Here is a 19,958-nt window from a genome sequence, read left to right on the forward strand (position 1 = left end):
ACCAGAGGAAGTGAAAAGTGTTTACAGAAACACTCAGTGTAATAAACACAGGCAAGAATCAATGAGAAGGAATAATTATAATTCCAGTTGTAAGACAGGAATGTCGACTATCACCTACCCTTTTTATTGTTTACACTGACTACATTCTTCGTAAATGGAAACAAAGTAAACGAAGGAGTTAACATATCGATTGAGCAATTCTTGAATGTGCTTCCGTCTGCAGATGATATAGTTATTATTCAAATGAGTGAAGATGGTCTCCGAACATCACTATACCAACTGAACGAAACATGCATTGAACACAGTTCTAGAATTTCTAGTAATAGAACGGAAACAATGGCATTCCGAGAAAAATATCCAGTCAGATCAAAAGTTGTTTTCGACTATTCAGTTTCAGAACAAGTGTGCCAAATCTTTTATTTAAACTGTGCTATAATTTTTTGATTTTTAGCTCTTATACTGAAAATAAAATACACGAATTCCAAGCTCTCTGTGATACCATTAGCAGAACATTGCGCCATTAAGTACAAAGGGAGACCACCATGAAATTCTACGAAGTGATGGCAGTTCCTGTGTTGTCCTATGGAAGCGAAAAGCAGAAATGATGTTCCCACGAAAGAAAAGCATCTGCAGAAGTAGGGACATTCCATTGAATAAACGTCTTACATTTTTTATACCTGACTATGTAAGACGGTCAATTCTTCCAGAGGTAACCTGAAGTTTGTCTGAGAAGTCCGCGTATCACTTGTTCTAAACAATATGTTGTGTACGCATATTGAAGGTCCATATTTACATAAAACGTCTATGTATCCAGCGGATATGAATGTGCGCCATCGTGCTTACACATAAATAAAAGCGTCTGTATCATCCTTGATATATAACCCAGAATTTCAGGATTTAAGCTTCGAAACACTTTCTGATCGTTAGTGCCAACATTTTTCATTAGTCTTGTGGCGATATAAAGGCACATGCAACTTTGCAATTCCCTCTAACGAATTGTCTGGAAAGGTAAGGTCCGAATTACATGGTGGTCATTTCCTAAGGGTGGAACCGTTGCTGAATCACGCCCAATCCAGAGGTGTATAAATTATTAGTCAAGAAACTCACCATCTGACTAGCAAATTGTGCTGGAGCTCCGTGCTGCTGAATGAAGCCACACGTGATTACACTGTCTTCGAGCTGAGATGATGTACGTTTGCAAAATGGTTCAAATAGCTCTGAGCACTATGGGACTTTTAACGTCCGAGGTCATCAGTCCCCTAGACTTAGAACTACTTAAACCTGCGACCGTAGCAGTCGCGCGGTTGCGGACTGAAACGCCTAGAACCGCTCGGCCACTGCGGCCGGCTTTGCAACATGTTTAAATAAAAATTTGTATTCTTGTAACCTTAAAAAAATTTTGCCCGAATAGGTATCGTGATAACATCGCGGCCCATGTAACATCATGAGCGGAGTTCCTTTCTAATTCTTGCACACAACTCTGATTTTTCCTTAGACCAGAAAACCACTTTTCTACTACGTGAAATGCGGTATGTTGCACTTTCAGCAGAAAGTAACACTCCTTATCGAGACACAGCGTTTGGAAATAGTGGTACCGAAGCATGGCAGGCTGGAACTCTGTTCCGTGTCGTTTTTAGGTAGTGCATTCACCTACATAGGTGTATATCCCGTTTTCACGACTCTTTACAGTTTAGTGCCTCAAATGATAAAAACTAAACCCTTACAGGATCACTTTTTGTTGCCTGTGCGTGTTTGTACGTCTGTTAAGATCCCTTCTTACAAGTGCGAAATTATACAAAACATTTTAAGCTTGAATTAGGACATTCTGGAAAAATCTTTGAATGCTTGAAACCGGTATCTTGCCACAACCTACATCGATAACAGGCAGAAAAGTTCTCTATTTCCTGGATGGATGAACTATCTATATACGTAACTAAGTTTTTACGGAACTCTCAGAGCTCTAGTACTATTCGTAGTTGGCCAATTTTTTGATGTGGCCACACACTGTTGACTGCGGTAGCTCAAGTTCCGTTGCTCTTCTCTTAACAGATTTCTAGTCAAGAGGGGTCGAATTTCCCCGACATCCAGTACACTGAAGCCAACGAAGTTATAAAGGAAAGGGCGCTAATTAGTTTGCGTTATGAGCCGAGAAACACCTTCGTTCTGGTGGGACGTAGTGAACAATTTTCTATCTCCAAGTACCATAGGGCTGATTACAGCCATTTCCTTGAAGTCGTCATCAGGGGACGGAAGACCGAGTACGAAACTGTTGGGAACACCGCGGACGACTGCGATTTCAGCCATGTGATAACATTCTGTGAGTGAAGTTGGACGAGAAAGCCAGCAGTAAAACCGCCCAACAACACGGTTTCTGGCACCGCCCATCGTGGCGATAAAGATAGTGATGGTGTTAACTTATTCTTTGCTGCCGCCATTACCTGTTAGAAGCAGAGCGTGTCTTGAGTTCCACTGGCCTTGGCGGGAACAAAAAGCAGTTCAGGCCAAGTACATGGATATCATGAATGACTGAGGCAATTTCACCCATTTGCCGTAGCTGTATTATTTGACGCGTGGTCGTAGGTCATTGCACACACGTATATGCCTGGCCTGTGAGTACAGCTTATATTGCTATCTACAATAACTGCCAAATTCTTCAATAATTTTTTTCTGGCTGTGTGGGGTCACGTCGTCATGTTGTTCTATAGACCAACATTTCAGCTACTGCTCCAACACGTTGACGTGGTCCGCATACCCAGAGTAGTTTATTGAAGGTGACAGACCACGAATGCGTACTTTCGAATGTCGTCGTCTTCAGTCCGTGAATTTGTTTCGTGCTTCTCTCAACCTAGTCTACCTTTTTACAACTCTTGATTTCTGCGTAACTACTGCATCGTACTTCGCTTCTGACCTTGCTTATGACATTTAATGTTTATTATTCCTCTGCAGTAACCCTCTCCCATTATTCTCTCCACAACCTAATTAACTATTCCCTGACGCCCCAAGACATGTACCAACTTATTTTAGTTCTGCCATAATGTTTTCTCCCCAATCACATTCAGTATTTCTCAATTATCTAATCTACCCACCTAGCCTTCAGCACTCTTCTTTGGCCCTACGACAAAAAGCTTCTTTTATGTACTGTTTCTCACTCATGTTTCGCTTGCGCGTAAGGCTACGCTCCGAACACTTTTCTAATAAAAATGATGACTTCCTGACACTAAAATTTATGTTCGATTCTAATACGCTCCTCTTCCCATATAACTTCCTAAACTGTTACATTCTGAACAATAAAGTTTATTTCAGTAGATTTATTGTGTAAATAATTGCTTATGGCTAAACCGCTGACTACCGAGTATTGATTTTCAATAGCGGTATAAAGAATTAACAAGAAACAGTACACAAGGGGGCATGGAACAACTGTTTCTTTTTAGCTTTTATAGGGCTATTGAAAATGAATAGCCATCTGAAACTAGTTCAGCCATTACAAAATTTACGTCAACATTTCACTGAAATAAGCTTTATTGTTAAAAGAAATGTGCTAATTGCTACTCTCTGCCAATAAAATATCCACATTTACCAAGTTATGTCCTCTGTTATAGCGCCTAGTAGATGTTTTGTTTATATTTGCGTAATATTCACTCAAAGCGATTTCCCCGTTACTCCAAACGAACGGACTTCCGGTAGAAATGAAGGAAGTTTGGAGTATAATGCGTGGGCCTAGTCGTCCATGTCGTTAGCTAATGGAGCGTTAGCTCACTTCGGAGACGGTTGAAAGAAAGAAATCAACTGCAAATTTTTTAAAGACATCTACATCCATACTCCTCAAGCCACCTGACGGTGTGTGGCGGAGAGTGCCTTGAGTACCTCTATCGGTTCTCCCTTCTATTCCAGTCTCGTGTTCGTGGAAAGAAAGATTGTCGGTATGCCTCTGTGTGGGCTCTAATCTCTCTGATTTTATCCCCATGGTCTCTTCGCGAGATATACGTAGGAGGGAGCAATATACTGCTTGACTCTTCGGTGAAGGTATGTTCTCGAAACTTCAACAAAAGCCCGTACCGAGCTACTCAGCGTCTCCATTGCAGAGTCTTCCACTGGAATTTATCATCTCCGTAATGCTTTCGCGATTACTAAATGATCCTGTAACGAAGTGCGCTGTTCTCCGTTGGATCTTCTCTCTGTCTCTTCTATCAACCCTATCTGGTACGGATCCCACACTGGTCAGCAGTATTCAAGCAGTGGGCGACCAAGTGTACTGTAACCTACTTCCTTTGTTTTCGGATTGCATTTCTTAGGATTCTTCCAATGAATCTCAGTCTGGCATCTGCTTTACCGACGGTTAATTTTATATGGTCATTCTATTTTAAATCACTCCTAATACCTTCTCCCGGATAATTTATGGAATTCACTGCTTCCAGTTGCTGACCTATATTGTAGCTAAATGGTAAGAGCGCTTGCTTTCTATGTAGTCGAAGCACATTACACTTGTCTACATTGAGATTCAATTGCCATTCCCTGCACCATGCGTCAATTCGTTACAGATCCTCCTGCATATCAGTACAATGTTCCATTGTTACAACCTCTCGATATACTACAGCATCATCCGCAAAAAGCTTCAGTGAACTTTCGATGTTATCCACAAGGTCATTTATGTATATCGTGAATAGCAACGGTTCTATGACACTCCCCTGCGGCACACCTGAAATCACTCTTACTTCGGAAGACTTCTCTCCACTGAGAATGACGTGCTGCGTTCTGTTATCTAGGAACGACAACTAATGTAAAACTATTTAGGTACACCGCTTGCTCTGTCGTCTTAGTCCTCTCCCCATCTAATTTGACACTGTAGAAGTGTTTGGAAGTAGTTCTAGGGGGCTATATGAAACGGAACTATGACGTAAGATCAGTATTAGGGAAAGCACATGGAAGGTTTGTTGGAAGGGTTCTGGGAAAACGCAATGCACCTGTGAAAAAAAAAAAAAAAAGCATACAAGCCCCTGATGCGATCAATTCTGCATATTGTTCCAGTGCTTGGCTTCCTTATGAAGCAGGCATGACAACAAGAAGCGTACTAATTCAAAGATGCGCTACTCGGATCGTAAATGGTTGATATATTCCATGCGAAAGTGTAAAGGAAGTGTTCCGTAACTTACACGGGAAGCCTTGGAAGGAGGAAAACTTAGTTATCGCAAAATCTTGTTTAATACATTCAGAGAAGCGATACTCAAACACTGTACGACAATATTTTTGCCACCATCGTACGTCTTCAAGCTAAGAGATAGGAGACGCACAGAGGTATATTACAGGGCGTTTGTTATACAGGGTGTTACAAAAAGGTACGGCCAAATTTTCAGGAAACGTTCCTCACACACAAATAAAGAAAAGATGTTATGTGGACATGTGTCCGGAAAAGCTTAATTTCCATGTTAGAGCTCATTTTAGTTTGGTCAGTATGTACTGTACTTCCTCGATTCACCGCCAGTTGGCCCAATTGAAGGAAGGTAATGTTGACTTCGGTGCTTGTGTTGACATGCGACTCATTGCTCTACAGCACTAGCATCAAGCACATCAGTACGTAGCATCAACAGGTTGGTGTTCATCACGAAAGTGGTTTTGCAGTCAGTGCAATGTTTACAAATGAGGAGTTGGCAGATGCTCATTTGATGTATGGATTAGCACGGGGCAATAGCCGTGGCGCGGTACGTTTGTATCGAGACAGATTTCCAGAACGAAGGTGTCCCGACAGGCAGACGTTCAAAGCAACTGATCGGCGTCTTAGGGAGCACGGAACATTCCAGCCCATGACTCGCGACTGGGGAAGACCTACAACGACGAGAACAGCTGCAATGCACGAGGCAATTCTTCGTGCAGTTGACGATAACCCTAATGTCAGCGTCAGAGACGCTGCTGCTGTACAAGGTAACGTTGACCACGTCACTGTATGGAGAGTGCTACGGGAGAACCAGTTGTTTCCGTACCATGTACAGCGTGTGCAGGCACTATCAGCAGCTGATTGGCCTCCACGGGTACACTTCTGCGAATGGTTTATCCAACAATGTGTCAATCCTCAGTTCAGTGCAAATGTTCTCTTTACGGATGAGGCTTCATTCCAACGTGATCAAACTGTAAAATTTTCACTATCAACATGTGTGGGCTGACGAGAATCCGCACGCAATTGTGCAATCACGTCAACAACACAGATTTTCTGTGAACGTTTGGGCAGGCATTGTTGGTGATGTCTTGATTGGGCCCCATGTTCTTCCACCTACGCTCAATGGAGCACGTTATCATGATTTCATACAGGATACTCTACCTGTGCTGCTAGAACATGTGCCTTTACAAGTACGACACAACATGTGGCTCATGCACGATGAAGCTCCTGCACATTTCAGTCGAAGTGTTCGTACGCTTCTCAACAACAGATACGGTGACCGATGGATTGGCAGAGGCGGACCAATTCCATGGTCTCCACGCCCTCCTGACCTCAGCCCTCTTGACTTTCATTCATAGAGCATTTGAAAGCTCTTGTCTACGCAACCCCGGTACCAAATGTAGAGACTCTTCGTGCTCGTATTGTGGACGGCTGTGATACAATACGCCATTCTCCAGGGCTTCATCAGCGCATCAGGGATTCCATGCGACGGAGGGTGGATGCATGTATCCTCGCTAACGGAGGACATTTTGAACATTTCCTGTAACAAAGTGTTTGACGTCACGCTGGTACCTTCTGTTGCTGTGTGTTTCGACTCCATGATTAATGTGATTTGAAGAGAAGTAATAAAATGAACTCTAACATGGAAAGTAAGCGTTTCCGGACACATGTCCACATAACATTTTCTTTCTTTGTGTGTGAGGAATGTTTCCTGAAAGTTTGGCCGTACCTTTTTGTAACACCCTGTATAACGGGGAGCGATCGGGTTTCTTTTCGAAGGCAGTACAGTACGCCAATCAGGCAAAATCGTCTTGAGCACTGAGGCATTCATCCCACCGACGCACCAGGTTGAAGATACTTCTTTAGTAGAGCACCGTGTCCTGCCTGCGTGAAGAAGTCCATAACAGCCTGCTGCATGTTCTCGTCCGACAGGAATCTGTGATCCTTCAAGGCTTTTTTTAAGGGACCGAAGGCGTGATAGTTGCATGCGGAGAGATCAGGACTGTAGGGCGTGTGCTCCGTGTCTCCCATCTCAGTTTGCTTAACTGCCGCGTTACGACATTTGCGATAAGGGGACGTGCGTTATCACGAAGCAGCACGGGACTAGGCACACCATTCCAAAACGGTGGTTTTCCACAGACATGCTGACCCACACAAATTCTTCGTTCGCCGACGGATGTCTACCGGTGTTCGACCTTCGGCAGCCAAGAAAAGAGTAACAGAATGTTGGTTCCGTTTGCACGCAATTGGTAATAACGTCGCCATAGTTCACATTTCCGTATTTACCGCGCGCACGTCACAAAGACACAAATGCCACATTAATCCCTTACCTACATTTCGGTGCTTATACACCGAAAGAAACGAGGGAAGATTACATACGTAACGGCCCATGGAAGGAAAAAAAGAGTGTCACATTCATTCAATAAATAAATATTTGGCTGTGAGCCCTCCGTGAAGAATATTTGATAGAAATTGTTGCAGTTTTACCGACATATGCTGATACGTAACTTTCCTTGTAACCTGGTCTCTCACACCCATACATCTACGGATGCAAATTTACTGGGACCGTCACCAATCAACGTAGTGACCTCGGAAACTACGGATTTGGTACTAATATCGGTCGTTATCAACTATTTTTTAGATGTAACGGGCTTGTAGATGTTTATTACTCCCACAGCAATCTTATAAAAATAATGAGTCAGTTATATCGAAAATATGGTTCTAGAGTTATGCTGCTACATCGCCCCCTTTTCACCTCCAGCCCCGTTCCTAGGGGATGTTGGTCGTTCTTACTCCGTCAGAACCTTCGCGGGCGTGTACATAACTCATCACAGCTCTACCGTAATCAGATAAATGGTATAGGAACGCACGGAATACGTACAGACATTTTTCTGGTATTAGATGGCAATGGCCGCGGAAGCCTGCGATTCCAACCAGAAACCTTTGCCTCTAGCCAGGAAATGCTCTGAAGTGGAGCTATAAAGCTGTAAGGGCACAACTCAGGAAGCGCCTTAACAGCTTTACTTCCGCCAGTACCTCTGACAGAGCATTTGTGTGATAGTTACGTACTGGACCCCCTCTACATTGTTCGCAGTTTATGCACCATGTATGTTAATAAAACGCATCAAAATACTCATTGCAGATCTGTCCGTAAAGTAATGCACGTTTCTGATTTTACACTGCAGTTTTAGTTTTTATGACAAAACGTTTGCTATTGGTGACAAAATGTTTCTAATATGACGTCAAATCTTAATATTAGGGTGCACTACAGGTCAATCTGTTACCTCAATCCTTATTTGGCATTTATATTCATTGACCACCTTACAACCTATTCTAGACGTCAGGCTACGCTACAGACCGGTCCCCACAATCAAAATTTCAGGGAAGGGGGAGTGCGATGGTGGTGTCCACACTACTCGAGAATTTGCAAAAAACTCTTATTCACCAGATATCGCACCGTGCGATTATTTTCTAGTTCCAAGAGTCAAAACGGCAGTCAAATGGTTCAAATGGCTCTAAGCACAATGGGACTTAAAATCTGAGGTCACCAGTTTCGAGACCCAGTCTGAGAGCAGTTTTAATTACCAGGCAGTTGACAAATTGCCTTTTATTTGTGTCTGGAGTTTTTCGGCCGATGTTTGACGACTTTTCAGACGATACACCACCACGAGTGGCGGCCACTGTCAAAGCTTCATCGTCCACTGCTGGTGGAAACAGCTTTGACAATGAAACTTCCTGGCAGATTAAAACGGTGTGCCGGACTGAGAGTCGAACTCGGGACCTTTGCCTTTCGAGGGCAAGTGCTCTACCATCTGAACTACCGAAGCACTGCTCACGCCCCCCCCCCCCCCCCCTCCTCACACCTTTACTTCTGCCAGTATCTCGTCTCCTACCTTCCAAAGTTTACAGAAGCTCTCCTGCGAACCTTGCAGAACTAGAGCTCCTGAAAGGAAGGATAGAGCACTTGCCCGCGAAAGGCAAAGGTTCCGGAGCTCGAGTCTCAGTCCAGCACACAGTTTTAATCTGCCACGAAGTTCCATATCAGCGCACACTCCGCTGCAGAGTGAAAATCTCATTCTGGAAAGCTTCGACAATGCCAGCCATTAGCCATTCATGCTGGCGGAACGTCAGACAAACCAACGTCGGCCGAAAAAACCGAAACAGGTTCAAACAGGCAATCTGTGAACTAGTGGCTACCAAAGTCTTAACGGTTTTGAACCAGGAAGTTACCAATCAGCACATCCTGCATTGCAGATTTTGCGCAGTACACATGTAGAATTTGAACACTGGGACATTGTCGCTCACCTTGTGGCTAGCCCGGTTCTGCGCCCGTAGCACCGCCGCCTGCGCCATGCCGCAACAATGGAGCCAATGTCACCGTTTGCGGTCAGCCGGCAGAGGTCACACGCATCACAAACACAAAAACACGCGAGACGCCTGGGTTCTCCGACTGTCAGGGCAGACGACGCAGGAGGGACACGAAGCGCGGACCGCGGCGCTCGAGGAGTGTGGGACGCGCTGGTCGGCCGCCTGGGCGCACAGTGGCGGGGCTCCAGCGCTCGCTTCGGAGGGCGCGCGCCGCCAACGCCAGCGCCTCTGCCGGTGGTCGCCAGAGACACCGCGCCGCTCGCGAGGGAAAGGAGGCGCGATCGGAACGCCGGAGACGGGCGCTTCAAAACAACGGGCCAAGCATCAGGGGCAACTTTCTACAGCCTCACAGGCCACGCCGGCAGTCTCGTCTGTTCGAGGACGATCCGCAGCAGGTGCGGCCGGCGGCTGCCAACGCCCGCTGTGCAGCAGTCGTCTGCTACGCCTACTTTGACAACACCGTATTCCCGTGAGGACGTTAAGTAGCTAAAATAATTCACTACATGGTAGTCTGTGAGATCTGGCCGAGTTATTTGCATAAAACAATCCTGTTAATCGCAGGAATTCAAGCACGACAGTCTCATGTTTAGGAACACGGAAAAAATCTGTAATTCTTGATATCGAGTACTTTCATGTTGACACGTATACTTTACTCGATATTTTTAACTGATGCTTTTACTCACATCAGTATTTTACGAAGGAGATACCAAAAGTAATGAAAATTTCTCTCTGTTTGGTCGAACACTAATTCAGATTCTGATAATATTCTTCTCGGGTATGCAGCCGGATTATAACGTCTTCATGACACAATATTTCCGCGGTCCAACTGGCCGCCATCTTCAGGTGAGTGTGCTGGTGCACGATCTCGCTAGATGTCTTCACCAGACTATCAGCTGCCCTTGCGACATTGTTGCGGAAACATTATTGTGGCCAGTGTGAATGTTTTTGTCAGCGCTGATTCACGAGTCAGGCGATTTTTCTATAGTAGACATTAAACATTAACTCACTAGGTTATGTTAGTGAAATCAGCAGCAGGGGATGTCAAATGCTTGAACGCTTAAGGGGAGGGAGATTTGAGTCGAGCAAGAGTTTACGAGAGGCTTTTTCATTTTAAAAGTGGTAAAATGGCAACTGAAGACGATTCACGACCGGAACGCCCCTCGATTTCGATAACGAACGAAAATATTGAAAAAATTCGTATTGCGATCACGTCTGCTCGTTTCAAGGACCGCTATTGCGTCGTGCTTGGGTTGCTTAATCGGTAGAACAATTGCCCGCGGAAGGGAAAGATTCAGAGTTCGAATCTCAGTCTGGCACATAGCTGTAATCTCCCAGGACGTTTCATGTTTGATCGTCTTAGAAGAATCGATCAAATTTTTAAAATGGCTGAAATATTCAGGAATTCGTACCAATGAATTTGGACTGAAAGTGTCATGTGTTGCAGCAAAATTCGTTCCGCGCGTGCCTTCTGACGACCCGAAAACCAACAGTTTGCACATGTTCTCGGACTTTAAAAAATAGCTAGAAAATGATCCGGATTTTGTCGCGAAAGTCATCACGGGCGACGAGTCGTGGTGTTATAAATAAGACCCAGGAACCACGCAACAGTCCAGCCAGTGGAAGACGCAGTCACCAAAACCACAGAAATCAAAGCACGTGAGATCCCATATGAAGACAGTGCTTTATTTTTTTCCACTTCAAGAGGATCGTTCATTACTTAACTAACATAACCATCTTGAAGTGCTAAAACGATCATGTGAAGCAGTGAAGGAGTGAAGAAGTGAAGAAGTGAAGAAGTGAAGAAGAAAAAAAAAAAAATAACAGACAGGAGAACGACCCGCATTGTGGCAAATCAGGAGATAAGCTTTTTCACCGCAAATCCCCTGCGCACACTGCGTTGAGTGTCAGGCAGTTTTTGGCCAAAGACCTAATCACAACGGTTTCTCACTCGTTGTACTCACCGGACCTCGTCCCTTGTGATTTATTTTTAATGCTAAGAATGAAAGGAAACCTAAAAGGGAATCGTGTTCAAGACGTAGAAGTGAAAAATTAATCATTGGAGGCACTAGACAGCGTAACTTCAGACGAGTTCATAAACTGTTTCTACCAACGGGAAAAAACGTAGGGCTAAGCGTATTACGTCTGAAGGATACTATGAAGGTGTTTAAGCTTTGAAAATGTTCCGTCAAATACACGATTCTGTAAAACATTTCTCGCTATTTCCGGGTCCTCCCTCGCATACGAGGTATCCTGGCAGCGATTTATTACATTTCTATTATTTACCTATCATTTATATCTTATGACTCATCCCAACGCTATCAACAATTCAATGCGCTAACACCAAAAGGCTAACATGGAAGAGTTGGCGGAGAAAAGCGCTAACCCGCAATTTAATAAGGATTAGCCTGATCAAGTCATCTATTTGTGTTTTTGAATACACCACATTTGTCTTACAGTATTTAACTTCTTGTCTTTGGCTAAATTCAAACATATACGGAGTAACGCAAAAGACGCTCTTGTGGGTTAGCACTTTATTCTGCCAACCCTGTCAAATGAACGAGCCGTTGTGTGCGACCGAATTGCTTCGCCAACCTTGCGCAACGTTTCGTTCGGCAGTCCGTTCTCTGGGAATCCCCTTGTTTTTACGATTCCACTCGCATATTTTGCTTTTTAATTGTTTAATACAGTTTGTGCGAAAGAATTGCCGAATCAACTATTACTGCTTAGGAGTATTTTGACATACAGAATAGTAATGAAGTGAGACACAAAATCTTTTCAGAAATTAGAAGCCTTCACAGCTTTTTTGCTGATAATCCTGTAATTTCATATTTCAAGTTCCAAATTTTTCGTAACTGTAATCTGCAATGGAGATAAAAACATTATTTGATTTAACGCTGTATTATTATGCTTAAAAATTCTCTCTCTCTCTCTCTCTCTCTCTCTCTCTCTCTCTCTCTCTCTCTCTCTCTCGCCGTCGTTTTAATAGCCAAAAATTGACAGACAGGACGCTCTGTGATCCAGCTATCGGGCGATTTCTGGTGAGCGTTGTCGCTTCCACTGTGGCCCCAGCCTAAGAGAATGGAAGCCGCTCAAATACTGGGGCGCCTATTCCACGGAGAGTTTCAATCGAACAATGGATTGCCCGTATGAACATAGTGCCATATATACGTATTGTTATATCTTTATCTGCTTGTTATATGATGGCTTTCACAAGCTAAAGTTGCACCTTAACTTATTATAGAAGCAGCGTATTTTTCCCCAAATAACGTGAGGAGTAACAGTCAGCGCGATGTATCGTTATGACATCGTCGTTAAACATGTGTTTTCATCAGTGAATTTTTGAAATAACATGCTGGCTTTATGGCATGAACACAAGACGCCAATAAATAAAGTAAACAAACCAATTTGGAATCAGGAGATTTATACGTAAGTCACAACGCTGTAGACATTATGTTCCAAGAGAGACACGCAAGTGTGCTCTATCCTAGCTCATGTCGTTCATGGAGTGGTATCCACACGATACTGCTCTTCTTGGTTACAAACGTGGTTCCATTCGATTTCTTCTTTTTTTTATTTTTTACTTTTAGACGTTTGCACCATAACACGAGCTACTGATGCCAGTGTAGCGGCAGGCAGCAGTGGATGGACTAACAGAAGACCAATGTACGTTGATAGAAGACATCGCTGATAATGAGTATACAGTAGACTCTACATTCATGTCGTCAGCTGTTCGGAGGCAATCATATTTAAAAACTTTACCAAATTACAAAACCAAAACTCAGGGAAAGTGCCAGTGATCATAAAAACTACGTCACCCACGATAGTTAACGAATATGCATTTAGTTTAATTCAAAATTTTAACAATAGCTACCTTAGGTCAGTAGAGCGGTGACGACCCAAGACATCGGCCGTAGGAAGTAATATAGTCCAGTTAGGGTCTTCGCAAGTAGCGAAATTATTCAACCGTGGATAGTTCGTCCTGTAATATACGCGCAAGTATAAACTTAGGTGAAGAATACTGTATGTTATTTTAATGATGCAATGAAGCCTTTCCGTATACTAGTGATAGTTCGTCGATACTGAACTTCCTCCAACACTAGACACAAGATTGTGCAACAAGTTCTGTTTTAAGTACGGCAGAACACCCACTTATTCGACGAAAGTTACTCTCTTACACTGTTTGGAAGTCGCAACAGGTCACAGAACTATGAGGCGCCGCACGATAGGACACGAGGAACACTGCAACGTTACGACTTTAGCGGAAAGTATCGACAGCAACACTAAATCATTTCTGCTGTCCCATTGTTCCCTACGTCCGTAGGCGGAGAATAAGCAAAGCATTGTCACCGGCGGACAGCGTGTAGTCTTTCTTGCTAGGTAGAATGAACTTCGGATATGGCAGGAAATGAACACGGACTGAGTAATACCAGTAACGATATGTCGTCCAGAATGGGAACCAACCCGTGTCCTCTGTACTGTCAGAATATTCTACAGTTGTTCCTATTGTTTTTAGATCAGTGCTTCTCAAACTGTAGCCCGCGGTTCTCAGATTTTATAACACTAAGCTTCTAGCAGCCCGCCCGGTTAGCCGAGCGATCTAACGCACGGCTTTCCGGAGCGGCAAGGAGCGCCTGGTCCCCGGCACGAATCCGCCCGGCGGACTTGTGTAAAGGTCCGGTGAGCCGGCCAGTCTGTGGATGGTTTTAGGCGGTTTTCCATGTGCCTCGGCGAATGTGGGCTGGTTCCCCTTATTCCGCCTCAGCTACGCTATGTCGGCGATTGCTGCGCAAACGAGTTCTCCACGTACGCGTACACCACCATTACTCTACCACGCAAACATAGGGGTTACACTCGTCTAGTGTGACACGTTACCTGGGGGGCGGGGGTTCCACCGGGGGCCGAACCGCACAATAACCCTGGGTTCGGTGTAGGCCGGAGGAGGGGTGAAGTGGACTGCGGTAGTCGTCGTGGGGTTGTGGACCACTGCGGCTGCGGCGGGGACGGAGCCTCTCCGTCGTTTCTAGGTCCCCGGTTACCATACAACATACAAGCTTCTAGCAGCTAATAGCCGAATCCAAAAATGTCCATTAAAGTTAAAATGCTTCTTAAGAGTATACTTTTCTTCATCTGTAACAAATAAAAATACTTATGGAGGCAATAATATCTGAAGACGTACTTAATTTTAGTTGCAGGTAATAAATTCGCTTGTAAACTAAGTGAAGTTTGCGGCTTACGTCAGAGGTACAATGGTATGTAGCGTGTCCACTGTGGGATTAATAAAAGTGAAAGAGGGAATATTTCATTGTCTCTTCCAGTGATCACAACTCACGAGAGTGCGCAATTAACACCGATCCCCTGCTAGGGTATAAATGCCACACGGAAGTAACATGGATTCGTGAATGCGCATTGCAGTGTCTGTCATCTTCAAATATGGTACCTGTTTATACCAAGTAACATGAACTCAATTTAAGACTGTTTTAATACAATGCAGTGAATAAAAGAAAAATGACATTCAGGACATTTTAGTGAACCTTTGTAATAGTTTCTCATACTGCAATAGCTTATTAATTGATATATAACATATTTATGTAGGTTGCGAATTAATAGTGAGATGCCTAAGTGAAGTTAAGATAAGGTAAAGTCGCCAGGACGGGAATAGTGCCCATTGCATACTTCTTGCCCTCAACGGCGCTGCTGCCTGCCAAGAATTGGCAGACCATTGTCCGATCCACGAACTATCGTGGTTCGCGCATGTCGAGACATGGACGGGGGTGGCATTGTTTACGATTCCGAGCGACAGTTGCGGTACGTGCATGCGCGTGCTTTCCATCTGAAGGAAGCGTATATCCTTCAAATTATGTCTCTCGCTTACTTATGCAGAATTTATGACTTACCACCACCGTCAGCGGTAACAACTCGCAACAAATGAAATATAAATTCACTAAACAACTTGCTACGCTCACGTTTAATGCTCGCATTAGCTGCGGCATTCAGAGCAGAGCGCTCAGAACACAACTAAACGCTCATTGGCTTTCTGAATATGCGTGACTTTGCTACGTCGAACAAACCTAAACTCGACAGCCATCGTTTGAGAGTCCAACTACAGTTCTAATATGTATCGTCATTGTTGTCAGTGAGTGACAGGGAAAACTTGTTTCGCAATTTTTTAGTAAACTTTACTGTTTTCGTGACGTCTGGTGTAAGGTAACTCACTCACATTAATCTTGTTGCCTCACTTGTACGGAGCTGGCTGGGAATTCTTAAACGCCACTAGCGTGACTTACAGCAGCGAGGAGTAACGGGTTCGTGCCCCCCAACATACGAGTCGGGCGTCAGCCTAGTGGATTCCAATCCAGTGATATCATCGCTGAAAGAGGAACTTTGTTGATAAGCAAATGTCAGTAATTGTGAAGAGAAGACTGACCTCGACCTAATTTTATGTATCATAGCTACGGTAGAGCGTGTACGGCATTCGCAGTACATGCACCTACTGCGAAAAACCGACAAGACAACTGGATTCTCTACACACTAAACGAGTTCCTCTCGGTTCGCGCGCCAGCATACGCGGACGGACGGAGGGACATACAGACCGAAAGAATTTTTTAAAACTCCTTACTTTTTCCTTTCATTCATTAGACAAACGGTTGATTGAAAGTCAGGTTTTAGAAAACGGAGCCTATCTTTCGTAACCAAAGTATCTGAACTTCGATGTTTATGACCAATTTCTGTCTTGTTGCATTTCACTGCAGCCACATTAAAACAGCTTTTACTGTTCAGTACGAAACGTCATTCGCATTACCCGTCCTGTAGACCTATAATCTTAGCAATTAGAAAAGCGCCATATGTTAACGACTACTGTGACGGTATTTATGAAAGGTAGTCGCAAACTGCGAATACAATGTTACATCGGCTGTATGGTTTACTATACGCACATCAAAGTTTGTGTCGGTCAGGGACCCGAACTCGGATATCCCTTTTTCGCGAGTACTCGCTTCATCCACTTCGGCTGTCCATGCTCGCCTACCAGATCGAACTACGTCCCATACAGCTCGCAAAATGTTAGTGTAATTCCGGTATAGGGAGAGGAGGATGTTTCTCTTATCAGTGTCTTGCTTTGTCATGAAATACAGTTAGCCCAGTTCGATGCGAATGCCTTACACTGCTAAAAAGATCCACAGCCGTATTCAACTAAGGAATGTATTCGCAAAAACTGCGAGTACGAGATTACATCAACGATACAGCCGAGCGTTCACGACATGCGGGAGATCTGGGTTCGAGTCCCGGACCGGTACAGACATAGCAAACCATATAGCTGATGTGATATCGTGTTCGCAATCTGCGAATACATTTCATAATTCAACACAGCTTTAAGATCGTCAACAGTGTCTTCTTTCAGACATGCATGTATATCTGAAGGACATTTGCATCGAACTGTTCGTTGTCAAATAGACACACTGAAGTAATTATACTGAGAGAATGTCTGGTAGAGGAAGTACTGTGTTCAGTTTTTAAAAAATCAGTGGTTCTATGGAAAAGCCGATGAAGACCAGCCGCTGCCTCTCTCTTTCCATCGGATACTAACAGGAAAACAGATTTATGTAATTTAGGGCCACAGATTTCATACAAAGAGAAGCAAATTTATATACCTATTGTCAATACAGGACGAGGAATGGCTAGTTAGGAAAGCCACAGGAAGCATAAAACGCTAAATACGACGGTCATATTGACACCTATATTGGCAAATGCGTGACCAGTACGTAGATTAAATAATGTTTGTCGCAAACCTTTAGTATCAAAAGCAAAAACACACACAGAATTTGGACTGAGACAACGGTCAATACTGACACGGTAATAAGTTAATAGAGTTCCAATTCCGACCAGGGTATTTCAACGATTCATCTGGCTATCAGGTGAATGTCAAAACTGGAAATCCTCTTCCAGTTATCACCAATTGGGGTTTCTTATGCCCAACTATCAGCTCGCCGGAAAAAAGTGAAGTATGTTGTACAACAACCTGGTGAACACTCTGGATTAGCGAACAGCTTACACCTTTTTACAACAAGAATGTAAGATCATACGAACTTTTCGGGAGTGACGATCGCCAGCCTCGATGCATTAACTAGTCTCCTCTGTAGTCATGAAAGGACATACGGCACGTTCGTTTCAGAAACCAACTAATAACTTACTTGCTGCAACGCCATTTGAAAGATGTATGTTACCTTGTGCTGAGTCTACAACTATTCCACTCTCTCTCTCTCTCTCTCTCTCTCTCTCCCTCCCTCCCTCCCTCCCTCCCTCCCCCCCCTCCCTCCCGTTCCACTCGTGAATTGCGCGTGCGACGAATGATTGTCAGTAAATCTCATTCAACTGTATTTCTTCGTAAAAATGAGGTAGACATAAGTGCGAGGACGTAACCGTTACCTGACTCTTCCAGTAAAGTACTTCGCGGAATTTCAATACTAAACCTCTCGGTGAGGCGCAGCGGCTCTCTTGTAGGGTGTGGCGCCGGAATGTGTGGAGCCCCTCCGTAATGCTCTCGCACCCGCTGAACGATCCCCAGTGACGAAAGGCGCCGCTCTTCGTCTGGTCTCGTCTCTCTCTTCTATTAATCTAACCTGGTAAGGGTTGCCGACTGATTAGCAATGCTGAAGAATGAGTCAAAAAATTGGCCTGTGAGCCAGTTCTTAAGGTCCTTCCAATGAATCTCAGTCTGGCATCTGCTTTTCTTATGACTGTTTTCATGTGGTCATTTCACTTCAGTTGATTTTAGAAAAGCATTTGAGAGTATAAACCAGTATCACTGTGGAACAATCTAAGCCTTTATGAAATTGCTGACCATCTAATTGATGAGACTTCCTGAAAGACTTAAACTGTGTGCCAGACTTTAGACTCCAACTCGGGACCTCTGCCTTTCGCGGGAAAATGCTCTGCCAACTGAGCTACCCAAGCAGAACTTAAAACCCGTCCTTACCGCTTTACTTCCGCCAGTACCTCGTCTCCTACCTTCCGAACTTCACAAAGTTGTTCTGCAAACCTTGCGAGGCAGAGCACTCGCCCGCGAAAGGCAAGGGTGCCGACTTCGACTCTCGGTCCAGCACACAGGTTTTGTCTGCCAGGAAGCTTCGTATCAGCGCACACTCCGCTGCACAGTGAGAATTTCATTCTGGAAACATCTCACTGATGTGACTACCAAGCTGGATAGAACGGCGAGTTCTGTAGGGCTAAAGTAAATACTGATATTATAAAAACAATGTGCACAAAAGTGGAACTGTATTTACTCGAATTATAATGCAACCAGAAACACTAAAGACGCTGACCTATTATCATATCTCTGTAGACTAATCTGTAATAACAGGGAGGCAGACATCACGATCTGAACTCGGAAAACTTCCGCAGTTTTACAACGAATGTGATCCAAACGCCAATTAGAGTCTATAAGTATGTCGATAATGCTTCTACTGTGTCCGTCTATTATCCTACCCATGGTCACATATGCACCTGAGACCAAAAAACAAGTCACAAAAATAAGCGCACAAGCTCAATTCTTGTCACTAACGATATTTGAAGCGAAATTTGAACATCAACTAAAGCAGACATGCTCCAAATGATGACGTGCTGAGAACAAATGGTCTATACGCGCAGCTGGTAAAAAAAATTGTTGCTGAAAGGAAACTTAAGCTTGCAAGGCAAGCTCTACACATGAAAGATAGAGGAATCCCTAAAGCAGCACTCTTGAAAATCAACGGAAATATACAGAAGAGGAGGAAGAGCTTGGAACATCTGGAAATGAACTTTTGCGATTGATCCTCAATGCGTGGACATGAACTTGGAGGAAACAGAAAATCTGACAGATGATCGAGTTCGCTGGAGAAAACTTGTTGCCCTATACGCTACCTAGAAACGGAGAAACCTGTCAAATTCCACTTTATGTCGCTCCGGATGGTTATTCTACGTATTTTACGGTAGTTGCGGTTTTTAGTGCTTTTTTTATGCGCAGAACCTTGCTCAGGATCGACTGATATTGCCTGTGCCAATCTTAGATTCTCTGCATGTCTTCCTCAATTTATTACAGTCTTCTGGCATTGCTGCCTCCTCATAAACAATATCATCATCTGTGAACAGCTTTATATAGAATTTGACGTTCTCCGCTAGATCATTTGTATTTAATGTACAATTACAATTCCTTGGCGTGCTCCAGAAGATACATTTACGCCTTTCCATCCTGTACCGTCAAGAGCAACGTGCTGCATTTTCGTTGCTGCGAAATCCTGAATCCAGTCCAAAGTCTGATCCCACACTCTGTGAGCTCTTACTTCGTTCACTAAACTGACAATGCCTTCCGGAAGTCAAGGAACACGGAATCAACCTGCGCACCGATGTCTATACCTTTGAGGATCTCATGGCCGAACAAAGCGAGCTTTGTTTTGCAACATCTCTCTCT

The 19,958-nt window shown here is 44.0% G+C and overlaps 1 protein-coding gene across 3 annotated transcripts in view; it reads right to left on the minus strand.

The window, feature by feature from the left end:
- The window catches only part of LOC124802563 (rhophilin-2), a 492,713-nt gene that overhangs the window by 279,339 nt on the left and 193,416 nt on the right, over positions 1-19,958 (minus strand). The window contains exon 1 of one of the 3 annotated variants that reach the window (XM_047263433.1): positions 9,455-9,672. The exons of the other annotated variants lie outside the window; for them this stretch is intronic. Coding sequence (XP_047119389.1) covers positions 9,455-9,502 — 48 coding nt within the window. The 5' untranslated portion in view covers positions 9,503-9,672. Of the gene's footprint in view, positions 1-9,454; positions 9,673-19,958 lie in introns of those variants that run through there. 3 annotated transcript variants of the gene reach the window in all.

Source organism: Schistocerca piceifrons, chromosome 6 (assembly GCF_021461385.2).
Source record: "Schistocerca piceifrons isolate TAMUIC-IGC-003096 chromosome 6, iqSchPice1.1, whole genome shotgun sequence".
Classification (NCBI taxonomy): Eukaryota; Metazoa; Arthropoda; class Insecta; order Orthoptera; family Acrididae; genus Schistocerca; species Schistocerca piceifrons.